The 12,841-nt window shown below is 35.9% G+C and overlaps 3 protein-coding genes across 3 annotated transcripts; 1 reads left to right on the top strand and 2 right to left on the bottom strand.

The window, feature by feature from the left end:
• Positions 1-63: 63 nt before the first annotated feature.
• LOC115023134 (transmembrane protein 14C-like) lies at positions 64-996 on the bottom strand. Its single transcript, XM_029454300.1, has 5 exons — positions 922-996; positions 719-796; positions 498-599; positions 334-421; positions 64-199 (listed from the first exon to the last, which is right to left on the bottom strand). Exons 2-5 carry the CDS (start codon positions 792-794, stop codon positions 142-144), a joined length of 324 nt encoding a protein of 107 aa, XP_029310160.1. The 5' UTR covers positions 795-796; positions 922-996; the 3' UTR covers positions 64-141.
• A 627-nt stretch (positions 997-1,623) lies between these two features.
• On the bottom strand, positions 1,624-5,266 carry pak1ip1 (PAK1 interacting protein 1). The gene is made up of 10 exons (XM_029453790.1): positions 4,947-5,266; positions 4,256-4,418; positions 3,919-4,039; positions 3,734-3,808; positions 3,424-3,476; positions 3,188-3,333; positions 2,561-2,658; positions 2,335-2,434; positions 2,104-2,233; positions 1,624-1,927 (listed from the first exon to the last, which is right to left on the bottom strand). The coding sequence occupies exons 1-10, from the start codon at positions 5,022-5,024 to the stop codon at positions 1,818-1,820; spliced, it is 1,074 nt and encodes a 357-aa protein (XP_029309650.1). The 5' UTR covers positions 5,025-5,266; the 3' UTR covers positions 1,624-1,817.
• A 622-nt stretch (positions 5,267-5,888) lies between these two features.
• Positions 5,889-12,045, top strand: LOC115021956 (poly(U)-specific endoribonuclease-C-like). Its single transcript, XM_029452696.1, has 7 exons — positions 5,889-5,984; positions 7,260-7,359; positions 7,674-7,785; positions 7,882-8,003; positions 9,631-9,743; positions 10,901-11,054; positions 11,525-12,045. The coding sequence occupies exons 1-7, from the start codon at positions 5,974-5,976 to the stop codon at positions 11,783-11,785; spliced, it is 873 nt and encodes a 290-aa protein (XP_029308556.1). The 5' UTR covers positions 5,889-5,973; the 3' UTR covers positions 11,786-12,045.
• Positions 12,046-12,841: the final 796 nt, after the last annotated feature.

Below are 12,841 nucleotides of genomic sequence, written 5' to 3'. Positions count from 1 at the left end.
TACCCTTTCCTATAAATGTCACGTTGTTTTATATTACTGTAATAGAAAACCGCATCAAGGGGATGTTTGTGAATGCACACTTTCTTTTTTTATTATGTCAAAAATATATACTGACACACAGAAATGTATATTTAAATAGTTTCAAGATGTATGTGGTTTATTTTGCATTCCAGTGATAATCTTCACCAGCATTAGTCCACTGAAAAGAAACATATCATATCAAAAGACTGAAAAGTAAATGTTCATTTCTGTTTGTCTACATGGTGCACAATATTGTAAATTATTATTTCAGAGGGAAATTAAAATTGGTATAAAGAAGTAATTGTGTATTACCTTAGTAAAGTCATTAAACCAGCTGGCATGAACCTCCAGGAGTTGAGAAACCTCAGTCCCATCACCACAGTCAGGATCCCCGAGGTGCCTGCAGGTAAACAGATGTTGTGTTTGTGAAAGATGCAGTCTGACTGTCACAGTTTAACAAACTTACACTTGCTCACCTAGTGAAAGCCAGACATTCTTGGGATTTTGAGATGCCAGATAAGCACCTAGAGCTGCCAGCAGGCCGAACAGCAGCCCTGCAGCCAGAGAGGCAACGCTGCCTGTGGAGGAAACGGCTTTTATTTTGAAAATCAAGTTAAAAAATAGGTGTAAAACTTTCACTACAGAATGTGTATTTGTATTTATTTAGATGTAGTTAGTGATTGGCAGGGTCTCCTACCGGCTTTTACATAACCAATGAGTCCTCCTGCCGACACCAGAGCAGCATAGCTGAAGCCAATCCAGTCTACAGCCATGTCTGCAGTAAAACGATTTATTATGAGGAAATAGTCAATTTACTAACACTGAACCACAACGTGTCAACAGTTTACTATCAAAATACCACACCAAAGGTACTAAAAATGATGAAAACATTAGTCTTACCTGAATTTAAAACAAGTTTAAAACACTAGCACCGTTTGGCACCTAACAACTTCCGATTGCTACCCTGACTGTGTCACTTCCGGTGTCGTTTCAAAATAAAATTACTCATTTTGTATAGCACTTTTGAAAATACTGTCCAGATTAAAAGATTCACAAAATAAAAAAATAAAGGAGGAGCAAGTGCAAGTAAAATAAATCAATTGATATATAATTAAGTGTGCATACGAGAAATAAACTCATATAATATAAAGCAGATTAAATGTAAGTAAATAAAATAACCACATATTTAAACAAATAAGATGCAAATATAACTGGTGATCTCATATAAAGCAGAAAGAACGGCAACTCTCCTGAATTTAAAAAAAGACAATCGTGCAAAAACTGGAAGTTTATATAAAAATACTAAAAATTAAACTAAACATACATATGTAATGGCAAGTTATAATAAAACACCATGAAAGTGATATAAATAGGAAATGATATACCATGTTTTGATTATCTTTAATTAATATCTTATCCTTCAACAGTGCCAAAGACAGAAAGCGATGCCTCATAAACAACTTGTAACTATCTTGCCACAAAGACAGCAAACATATCCTTCAAAACATCCAATCTGCAGCGTTGCTTTATCGCCTCCCTGTGGTAACCACGAGTAAATTGGTTATATTTGACAATATAGCCCAAGTCAAAAAGCAGTCCATGGATTATAAAACATTTTTATTGTTGCACATCTCATTTTCCATTGTCATTTCTTTCTTTTCAGTGTCGAGTGCAAAATATAGTCACAAAGTCTGTTCAGAAAAGCAGTGGCAACAACTACAAGCAGATGCATGTGACCAAATAAGTCCCAATATAAAACAGTCCATGATAGTAAAACAGATTTATTATTTTCCATTTCATTTTCTACCGCCTTTTTTCTTCTTTTTGGGTTTGCTCTCGTCTTCTAATATGACTTCTTCTGCTGCAATTCGGACTCTCTTCGTCTTTGAAAGCACCTTCGCCAGATCTGTGGACCGAAGCAAGAGATGGGAATATGTTACATACGTTTATTAAGAGAAAGCTGAATCGACATGGAGACTCAAAAGAAAGACCCGAATCACCAGCCTCAGTAAACAAAACATCTACAGCTCTCATCTCTTTCATAACATGAAGAAGTGCAACAAAAGTTGGTGTTTGCAGAACCTTCAGATGTTGTTGCCACGGCGGCCGGCTCCTCAGCCGGCTGCTGCACAGATGAAGGTTTCCACACGGCGAGGCACGTCAGTCGGGCTGTTGTGTTCACTTCCCCGAGGAGAGTGGGAGACTCCAGCTCCTGTTGGACAGCAGTAGAACAAAGGAGGCAGGGTTTGGGAGGTTATTTTAGCATCAGTGGTGGTTTTATTTATAAATGTATAAACAACACTAGAGACGTGCCTCTTTCAGATGGAGTTTCCACATTTTGATGAATCCGTCGTTTGAAGCCGTCACCAGCACGCAGTAATCCTCCATCATGAAACTATCAACCGCTTTCACTCTGAAATCACAATAAGGATGCAAGTTTGTTCACCAACATGACACAAGCTGTCAAACAAACTTTTTAGCAATAAAAAACATGGATACATGGATCTGTGACGTAATAAAACAACCATTATGAACTTACCTGGTTTCATGAGCCTTAAACTCACACACACATTTCTCTGTTCGCAGGTCACATAACCTCACGAGTTCATCGTCTCCTGCGACAGCCAGGATCATGTTCTGAAACAAAAGGAGGAGGATTATTATTTTACTAAGTATTTAACATTACTCCTTTGATAAATGTAATATTCATTTCACAGGTACAACGTCATACAATAAACATCAAGGGCATTTTTTCCCCTTTATATTTCCTGGTCCCACATAAAGAGCCTACAATAATAATAATAATAATAATAATAATAATAATAATAATAATAATAATAAATAAATAAATAAATTAAATAAATTAAATTAATTAAATTAATTAAATTAATTAAATTAATTAAATTAATTAAATTAATAATTAAATTAATTATTAATTAAATTAAAAATATGTATATCAACATAAACATCCACAAGTTTGATCATTTAAATGAAAAATACCATAAAATAATTAAAATATTATTAAAATAAAGTGTTTTTATTTTGTATTTAACCATATTCTAATGTTGCTTATTACGGTCATATCTTGGCGTTACAGCAGATACTAATAATCTCTCCATCACATATAGCGTCATTGTAAGTGCAAGTTTAGAGTCAGATAACTCACATTTAAGAACTTAACAGACGAGATCCTCTTGGGGTTTGTAATTGTTCCCGTCACAGAGGCGGTCTCCAGGTCGTAGATGTTCACTTCGGAGTTCACCACAACAATATATTTATCCCCATCGGGAGACCATCTGACAATATGTGCATCTGTTGAAAGAAAAAGTTATTTTAAAACACATTAATATTGCTAAAATATCTTAAACAGTCCTTTACTTCAGAATCCAAACGGACACTTACTCTGTTTTATGTTTTTGATGAAGGCCGATCTTCCGCTAATTAGATTCCATGTTCTAAAAAGGATGAAAACATTTTTTATATATTTGTCTTGTTTATACATAATGGTTATACACCATTAATGAGAAAGACATATATATATATATATATATATATATATATATATATATATATATATATATATATATATATATATATATATATATATATATATATAATATAATATATGATGTGCTGAAAGAACTTGAACTTGAACTATTAAAGCATTAGCACATCAGAATTATCTGCCTCTTGAACTTCTTGTGATTTGTACCTGAGCGTCTTATCTGTCCCAACTGAAAGTGCAAGTTTCCCAGACGGATGGACGGAGAGCGATGCGACATGACCGCTGAGGAAAACGAGAGGATAAATTACTTTGACTCGTCCCAGCCAACAAAATACAACAATCACGCAAACACAAGAAGCTTCTGCAGCATCTCTCTGTCTCTCTCTGCTTACTGGTGAGCTTTGATGGATTTCAGACACTCCCACTTCTTGGTGCTCCACACACATATGAGTCCATCCTCTCCTCCGCTCAGTAAATGAGACGTCCCGTAAAACTCCAGGCAGGTGATGGTGCCTGTGCAGACCACAAGCAAGCAAGGTCAATCCTTCGATGATATGAATACAGTCTATGAAGCTGCCTCGATAAATGACCACATATTCAGGAAGCCCTTGTGGGAAACAAACCAGAGACCTTGGTGCCACTGAGCCGCAGCTACTTCTTTGCCTCATATAAGAATTAGCCGGTGTAAATAAGTTGACGTCAAACAGAAGATGTACTGAAGGTACTCACCGTCATGATGCAGCAGAGCTCCGTGTTCGACCCTCTTCTTCATGTCGTACAGCTGTATGGTCTCATCTTTGCTTCCTGTGACAACAAACCTCTCGCTGGCCGCTGCAGCTGATATGGAGGCTGTGTGTGCGTGATGTGTGAAGTCTGCCTTGACTGTCCACTCCTGCATGACGAACAAAAACAATTAGGAACGAATGAACTCTTTGGACATCATTATAAAATACAGTGCAGTTCAATTAGTAAATACATACTTATTGACTGATTTTCTGTCTTTATCTATTTACAAAATTAGACTCTTTGACGTAAAACATTTCTACATTCATTTTATTTTGCATTATTATTTGTATTTATATACATTTCTTTCTTTTAGGTGAGGTTCTTCCCTCTCCTGTACATGCATTTTATTTATTTATTTTCTGTCTGATCTTTCTTATTAAAAATGTACAAATAAAACATATAGTTGTGTCTTTGCAGGACATTGATTTATGTTCCTTTAAAACCATGAACTCTTATGATATAAACATCAAACCTTTGGTCATAGCATTACACATACAGGTTGTTTCCTTGTAGTACTGCCCATTAATCCCAGTGACAGCTTAGTTTTAAGTGCCATAGAGCAGAAAATACAACACAGACCAGTCGTTGACATTACCTATTATACACAACTACAAAATAAGACACTGCAACTTACTTTCTCATCAGTTTTCACTCGGTAACCAAAGGCGATCTGCTCGTAGCTTCCAGCAATCACCCCCAGTACAGCTGCCATGCTGTAGCTACAGAGGGCTAAGCTAGCAGGCTAGTTAGCTTTCTTTAAACTTCAGCTTTTTCTGTCACCTTGTTTGAGCAAGCCACTGACAGTCCAAGCAGAGACCTACATGTGAAACACCAAGACGATAAACAACGTAAATACCGAGGTGAAGCAATTCAAACACGACTATCTACTAGCTATTTCTGCAAAACCCACATCCAAAACAACGTGTGCGGCTATTGCGCTTGCGCAGAAGTCCTTCATCTGGTAGGTATATTTTCAAAATAAAAGCCGATGTTGTGAAAAACGTTTGAGCGTCTTGCAGTTTCTTTAGATTCAAGATTCAAGATATTTATTGTCATATGCACAGTTAAACAGACAGTTATACCGTACAATGACAATCTTACTTTGCTAGTCCACCAACAGCCAAAAATATACAAATTAGAACTAAGAGTAATAAATCATTATATATACATAATATAAAAATAAATAATAAATAAGTAGAGGTAAAAAAGTATTGCACATTGATTCACAGTACAGTGGTAATACTGTGAAATATTGCACGATTATTGTACAACATTAAGGCAGACAACAACACTTGTGTAAATGCATTGATTCATACGTTTTACTTTGTTTAACTTTTCGAAAGTCCTTGTCATTCTCAGAAGGACTTTGTTTTATGGTTAATGACAGTTAATGAACCTGGAGTGTGCCACCACAATAATTAGTTGTATACATGTTTTATGCGTCTAGATACAACTTAATTTTGATATAATAAAATGTATTTATACATTACAACCAGAGGATGGGGTCCGCTGTTATAATGAGAGAGGGGCGGGACCTGGGCGTCTTGTAATTGGCTGGTTCCCTTAGAAACGTCATGATTGACGTCTCAGATAACTGCATGAAACTAGTTTTTCTGAGAGGATGAAAACGGTCGCACATAATTTTGGCACTGAACGAAAGCATGGCAGGGAGGTAAGTTGTGGGTAACAAATAGGCTTACAAAAAAATACCAGAGAATACCCTGTCTTTCAAAAGTATTTCTTCAGTTCCTGTTATGTGCATGTTACTGTTTATCAGCTGATTAGCGACACTTTTAAGCCAATTTTCGACTGTTTGCAAGACAGAAATATTTGATGTAACAGGATACTTCTTCTTGATGGTAAAACAGTTTGTTTGTTTGGTTTTTAAAACACATATCGTTCTGGTTTAGACCAACATTTGTTTTCAGTGCAGATTACAGGTTTGCACAGTGATTTTTGTCTATTGTGTGTGTTAGAGTTTGTGTTTGTTTGTGTGTGAGAGTGCTGCAGGGTCTGGTAGTGATTAGTGAGTTAAATTATACAACACAACAAACAGGACAACACTAAATAAGTGTGCAGATGTAATCCCTCGTGATGTTCCTCACAACTGTAGCCTGATTAAATAGAGAACAGAGAAGTGTCTGTATGAGTATGTGCTCCTTCCTGTCTTTTGCTTCTTACTCAACTTGTTTTCCCCTAATGTGTCAAACATCTGCTCTGTGACAGGAAGGGTACAGCAGCTATTGCGATTTTTGAGATATGGCATTATCACTTTTTTATTTTCTTCGTGTCACAATATACCCCTGAATCATATTTCAGACAGACAGTTATCTGGCATCCTACAAGAGTAAAGAAATACACAATAACTATATACATATCAACTCTACAAGATATATCTATATATGGGACACACAGTAATACATATAAAGACATATTTGACGTTATTATACACTATAATATACCAAACTACTACAACTAAAATATAAACATAGGATAAACATACAGTATACATGAGACGGGTGTGCAAAGTAGTAGTCTTTCTTTTCTTTTTTTTAATTAAATGCGATGACGTAGAGTAATTATTTATATAAAGATGTGCAAACTCTGCAGGAAGGAAAACAGAAGTTATCAGCTGGTATTTTTATTTGTATTATTAATTATTTCTGTGAATGGAAAACATGTTTCTTTTAACCTTTTAGCCCAGAGAATAGGCGTCTCTCCCAGATGTTCAGCTGCTTTAGTTTCAGGGTCCTGGTATAGTGCATGCTGGCTCACTGCCACACTCTCATGAATCACTGTGACGCTTCAACAGAACGGAGCCCTTGCTAATGTTTTTATCAACACGTGCTGCTGTGAAAAAGGCTGATTGTCTCTGAATTCTCTCCCTGAAGAACACTTTTATGTTTATGTTATTCACTGCATTTTTTCTTCTTCGCCTTTTGCACAGTCAACAGGCCAACGAGGAGCTCACACAGCTGCTGAACGAGCTCTGGTGTCTGGACACCAACCGTCTCAGGCCGGGGACTGATTACATCATCTCCCTCCAGGTCTGTGAAAACCAGAGCCTTTTTAAACATTATTTGTAATTAAGTTAATTTGTAATTAATTAAATTTAGTGTATGCTTGCTTTTTATTTGCATTTCTTTATGTGTTATGTTCTGTGCACTACCTCAAGCTTACATTGCCTTGTAGCTGTTGTTGAAATGGTAAAATGTCTGCCAGCATTACTTCTCTTCAATGCAAAACACTCAGAGATTAAATACATGCAAACCCCGTCTGGACGGGAGTCACAGTGCAGTGTCACCTGCAGCTGACTGTGAGTCAGTTTTAATGTCTGTGTATGTGTACGTGTTGTATTCAGGGGAGGGCAGGTTATGTGGCTCAGGGCAGTAACTATGCCAGAGACAGGGCCCGTGCGCCGCTCTTCACATATGTCAACGAAGACAAGCTCAAGGGTATCGAGACATATTCACGTAAGAAGCTGTTAATATTTTTCTCATAACACTTCTTCTGAAGCTACAGCCATCTACACTTCTTTATAACAAGCATGTGTCTTTTTTTTAATGCAGATTTCATCAACCTGCTGGACAACTATGAGGCGTCCACAGGTGTATCTGAGACGGTGACGTCAGACGAGCTTAAAGAGAACTGGCTGTTTATCGATTCCATGATGGAGACCACTGTCATGAAGGTGCAGTGGCTTTGAGAGAGAGGCACACAAAGGAAGTCTGCACTCTGTAAAGCCCTGAATGAATAGTTTTATTTTCTCACTTTATGGCATGGCAACGATTCAATCTGTAAGATCTTCTTCTTTTACTGCTTTCCTCTCTGTCCCAGAGTCAGAAACTAATAACGCTCTTAGGACAGAACTTTTTTATGTACTTGGTGTAGTCTGAAGTTATGTCAAACAGCAATATTAGGCTGGTTTGGCTCAATTGTTGAGTGTCTATGGGATCAGATAATATAATCATGATCCCATAGACATCCAGGGATTAAGGGAAACCAAGCAAGTAAACTCAGATGTGGAAAACTCCTGCTCTAGATTTATATAATTAGTTCAGCTGCATACTATATACTATCACAATGTAAAAATACCAACTTTTCATTTTAACTAGTGTGCAGGACAAAATGATTGTATTTTAAAACATTTTTTCAGTTATGCAAACACTTTGCATTCTTATTTTAGGATATCTTTAATGCAATTTACTTTACTTTGGCTTCAATAATAAGACATTTAGTTCAGAAGTATTACTGTTTGACAACACAATCTCAAAACAAAGTCAGTTTAGCTGCTGGAGCTTTATCGTAAGATCTTCCTCACTAAGTTTACCCAGCTGTCATGGATCTGCAGAGGTTTAAACATCAGTCTTTCTGAGCACTTTTAGGATTTCTGGTTGGCTTAAAGGTTCTTAACATTTTTTATTATTTTCAAGGTCAATATTGAACGTTTAGTCTCAGACATGAAACAGTTTCTTTCTTTATCATTAGTGTGATCTATTTTCAGCACCATACTGTTCTTCTTTACTGTTCTTTACTGTTCTTTTCTGTTCTTCTTTACTGTTCTTCTTTACTGTTCTTTACTGTTCTTTACTGTTCTTTACTGTTCTTTACTGTTCTTCTTTACTGTTCTTTACTGTTCTTCTTTACTGTTCTTTACTGTTCTTCTTTACTGTTCTTCTTTACTGTTCTTTACTGTTCTTTACTGTTCTTCTTTACTGTTCTTTACTGTTCTTTTACTGTTCTTCTTTACTGTTCTTCTTTACTGTTCTTTACTGTTCTTTACTGTTCTTTACTGTTCTTCTTTACTGTTCTTTACTGTCTTCTTTACTGTTCTTTACTGTTCTTCTTTACTGTTCTTCTTTACTGTTCTTTACTGTTCTTTACTGTTCTTTACTGTTCTTCTTACTGTTCTTCACTGTTTTTTTCTGTTCTTCTTTACTGTTCTTACTGTTCTTCTTTACTGTTCTTTACTGTTTTTCTTTACTGTTCTTCTTTACTGTTCTTCTTTACTGTTCTTTACTGTTCTTTACTGTTCTTTACTGTTCTTCTTTACTGTTCTTCTCTGTTCTTCTTTACTGTTCTTCTGTACTGTTCTTTACTGTTCTTCTTTACTGTTCTTCTGTACTGTTCTTTACTGTTCTTCTTTACTGTTCTTCTTTACTGTTCTTTACTGTTCTTCTTTACTGTTCTTCTCTGTTCTTCTGTACTGTTCTTTACTGTTCTTCTGTACTGTTCTTTACTGTTCTTCTTTACTGTTCTTTGACCCTCGTCGTCACTTGTAAGCTTTTTTGTTTATAATGTTTGGTTTTCATTTGTAGTGTGCTCACAGGTATCTGCACAAAAAAGGGCAGTCCCCATCAGACAGTGAACAGTTCAAGAAACAGTTGCATGACATCTGGTTCCGCCTCTACCACAGAGACAGGAGTGGAGGGTGAGTTTCACAGTAACGGCAGAGGGAGCTACTGTCCTGTAAAAATACACAATCCTGGAGGTTAACAGGAAGAGCATGGTTCTTCAACAGGGGGTCATTGACCCGCAGAGGGTCTTCAGAGTTACTGCAGGGGTCGGCCAAATTAATAAAGAAATGTTCAAACATTTAAATGTCTGAAAATGTACATTACAGTAACATGAATCCATCATATTATTAGCAAAGAGTTAGACAGCCTATTCGTACAAAAATAAACATTTATTTTACAATGTTGATAATAGTCCAGCCCTCAATAGATTACCGTTACCATGTTTTTTAGGCTGGTGAGTGAAGCAAATCTAGCAGCTACTTGAATATTTTAGCAGCGTTAGCCATGAATCCCCGTGCAATCATGTTAGCTAGATAACCTGTGCTAAATCACTGTGCTGCACATACGCAGTGGGGGAAGAACTATTCAGATCTTTTACTTTTGTAAAAGTACTAAAACCACACTGAAAATACACCACTGCAAGTAAAAGTCCTGCTTTTTGATTGTTACTTCAGTAAAATGATGTAAATATAATCAGGAAAATATGTACTTAAAGTATTAAAAGTTAAAGTACTCAATGCATTATTTTTTTTAAATAAAACGCTAAACTATTTAAATTTAAAAGGAAAAGCAGCAAACCAGCTGAACATGAATGTTTTATATGAAATATGACTTAAGCCATCAAAATATTACCTAATTAGTTTTGTGTAAATCGACTAATTGTCTCTAGCTGTACTTTTATAAACTGTTTAATTTATAACAATTCATATTTTATAAGCTCTTTATGCAAAAATCTTATTTATAAAGTAACTAAAGCTGTTAGATGAATGTTCTGAAATAAAAAGTACAACATTTCCCTCTGAGATGTAGTGGAGTAGAAGTACAGAGTGGCACGAAAAGAAAAGACTCAAGAGAAGTACAAGTACTTCACATTTGTACTTAAGTAAAGTACTTCAGTAAATGTACTTAGTAAAATTCCACCACTGGTGTTGACTTTTGTGTTTCCATGCTTTATCTGTGCAGAAATGCAAACCCAGTAGATAACAGGAAATAAAGTTCAAAAGGGACCTGATCTCAGGATGACTGAGGGCATTCATGGAGACCTAATAAACACATCTTTCTTTCATCATAGTGAGGATTCCTGTGGCTTTGAACACGTGTTTGTGGGAGAAACTAAGTTCAGCCATGAGATCATTGGTCTGCACAACTGGGTCCAGTTCTACCTGCAGGAAAAACACGACCATGTTGACTACAAAGGCTACAAAGCAAGAGCCAACAAAGATACAGTAAGAAAATACTTTGTCGTATGCAGAGGTGGAAGAAGTACTGAGATATGTTACTTATGTAGAAGTAGTAATACCACAGTGTAGAAATACTGTTATAAGTCAAAGTCCTGCATTAAAACTGTAAGTAAAAGTACACAACTATTAGCATCAAAACATACCCTGTAAATATAACCTGTATTAATACATCTTTATTTATTTGCTGATTATATTTAACTAGTAATAACTAGTAACTAAAGTTGTCAGATATATGTAGTGGAGTATAAATTAAAACATTTCCCTCAGAATTGTAGTGGAGTAGAAGTATAAAGCAGGAAATGGAAATACTCAAGAAAAGTACAGGTACCTCAAGTACAGTACTGTAAATGTACTTAGTTACATTCAACCATATGCATGATGAAGATACTGAACACCTAATAAGATAAATGTATGAATGAGTTTCTTCATGAGCTCTTTTCGTCATTGCTTTGCAGCCGGATGAAGACGATCACGTGCTGAACCTGCAGTTCAGTTGGAAAGGTTTGGTGAAGCCGCTCGGTGGCTGCTTCATTGGTGTCAGTCCAGAGTTTGAGGTGGCTCTCTTCACCATCGTCTTCCTCATGTCGACTGAGAAGAAGACGTCTCTGGAGGTGAAAGTGGACGAGTACGTTCTGGAGCTGGTTGTCTATCGGCACGGGCGATGCATCGGCACGGCCTACCCCAAACTGCTCAGCAGCAACCACAAGGATTTGTAATATCACTCGAGTCAAGCTGTCAACTTTTCATGTAAACAATTTAAAACAATTTGTGTTACACTTTCATTCCTGTGCAGTATGACCCCAAGATAAATCTGGATCACGTTCTCTTTACACAGGCGTACACTGTCTATAATTCATTTTCAGTCTAAACTTCCTGATCTGGATTGATATCATGGAAGGAATATAGCTTGTTAATCATGTATCTTTCTTATTCCGTATGCTGTTATGCAGTAAATAAACGTCTCTTTATCTACAAAGTAGTGTTGGCATCTTTATTCTCTCCTGTTTGTGAAATTAGGCCAGAACGTTCACAAGATTTAGAGAGATGAAATAAAAAAAGAGTTGGTCTCGATATAAAGTTGGTATGCTTTATTTCTGATAACACTAAAAATGTAGCACAAAAACAACTATTTGGCAGTACTGCCTTAGTTAGCTGGGAGAAATATACACTAACTAATTTGGCTTTTACTGACTGGAAAAGAAAGAATGTCTATATCGTATATCAAGTATACATTTTTGCACGTTGTAAATCTCGATTTTTGATTTGCTTTGATTTGTGTTTTAAACTTGGAGTGTCTTAAGATGCAGATGACAATAAAACTTGAATCATGAGAAATGAAACCAGAACGATGGAACTAATTACACAGTGATAGATTTATTTATTACTTACTTAACAGATGTATTTGTGCATTTAATTCAGTGGGAGTCAAGGAAAATAAAGATAAAGGATAGAATTCAATTGACAAAGATGAATTTGATGCTACAAGACAATCGGACATGAACAATAAACAATAGACAAGAGTCACAAAATAGCTGGGTAACAGATGTTAAAAAAAGTAAGGAGTGAGATATAGAAGTGTACAATTAAAAACTTTGACCATATATTTCTTAGCAAAACTATAAATACACGCAGTGAAAGAGGGAGCAGGCTACTGCCTTTCCACATACAAGTATATACCCAAAATAATCACAATATTATAGTATCTGAGATAAATTAAAGTAAACCATATAATTATAAGCAAATTAAGGAATGTTATTCCTTTTTAATGGATA

This window comes from Cottoperca gobio, chromosome 17 (assembly GCF_900634415.1).
Source record: "Cottoperca gobio chromosome 17, fCotGob3.1, whole genome shotgun sequence".
In the NCBI taxonomy this organism is placed as follows: Eukaryota; Metazoa; Chordata; class Actinopteri; order Perciformes; family Bovichtidae; genus Cottoperca; species Cottoperca gobio.
Note: the sequence above shows the minus strand (reverse complement) of the source record. Positions and strands in the feature narration are given on the sequence as shown.

Bases quoted from the DNA above. Each gene is read 5' to 3' on its own strand.
- LOC115023134 (XM_029454300.1), bottom strand. From the start codon at position 794: ATGGCTGTAGACTGGATTGGCTTCAGCTATGCTGCTCTGGTGTCGGCA. The intron at 600-718 runs GTAGGAGACCCT...TTTCCTCCACAG, and splicing joins CATTGGTTATGTAAAAGCCG to GCAGCGTTGCCTCTCTGGCT. The intron at 200-333 runs GTAATACACAAT...GTTTCTTTTCAG, and splicing joins GGTTTAATGACTTTACTAAG to TGGACTAATGCTGGTGAAGA.
- pak1ip1 (XM_029453790.1), bottom strand. From the start codon at position 5,024: ATGGCAGCTGTACTGGGGGTGATTGCTGGAAGCTACGAGCAGATCGCC. The intron at 4,419-4,946 runs GTAAGTTGCAGT...TTCGTCATGCAG, and splicing joins GAGTGAAAACTGATGAGAAA to GAGTGGACAGTCAAGGCAGA. The intron at 2,659-3,187 runs GTGAGTTATCTG...CTTTTGTTTCAG, and splicing joins CGTCTGTTAAGTTCTTAAAT to AACATGATCCTGGCTGTCGC.
- LOC115021956 (XM_029452696.1), top strand. The intron at 7,786-7,881 runs GTAAGAAGCTGT...TTTTTAATGCAG, and splicing joins GGGTATCGAGACATATTCAC to ATTTCATCAACCTGCTGGAC. The intron at 8,004-9,630 runs GTGCAGTGGCTT...TTTCATTTGTAG, and splicing joins TGGAGACCACTGTCATGAAG to TGTGCTCACAGGTATCTGCA.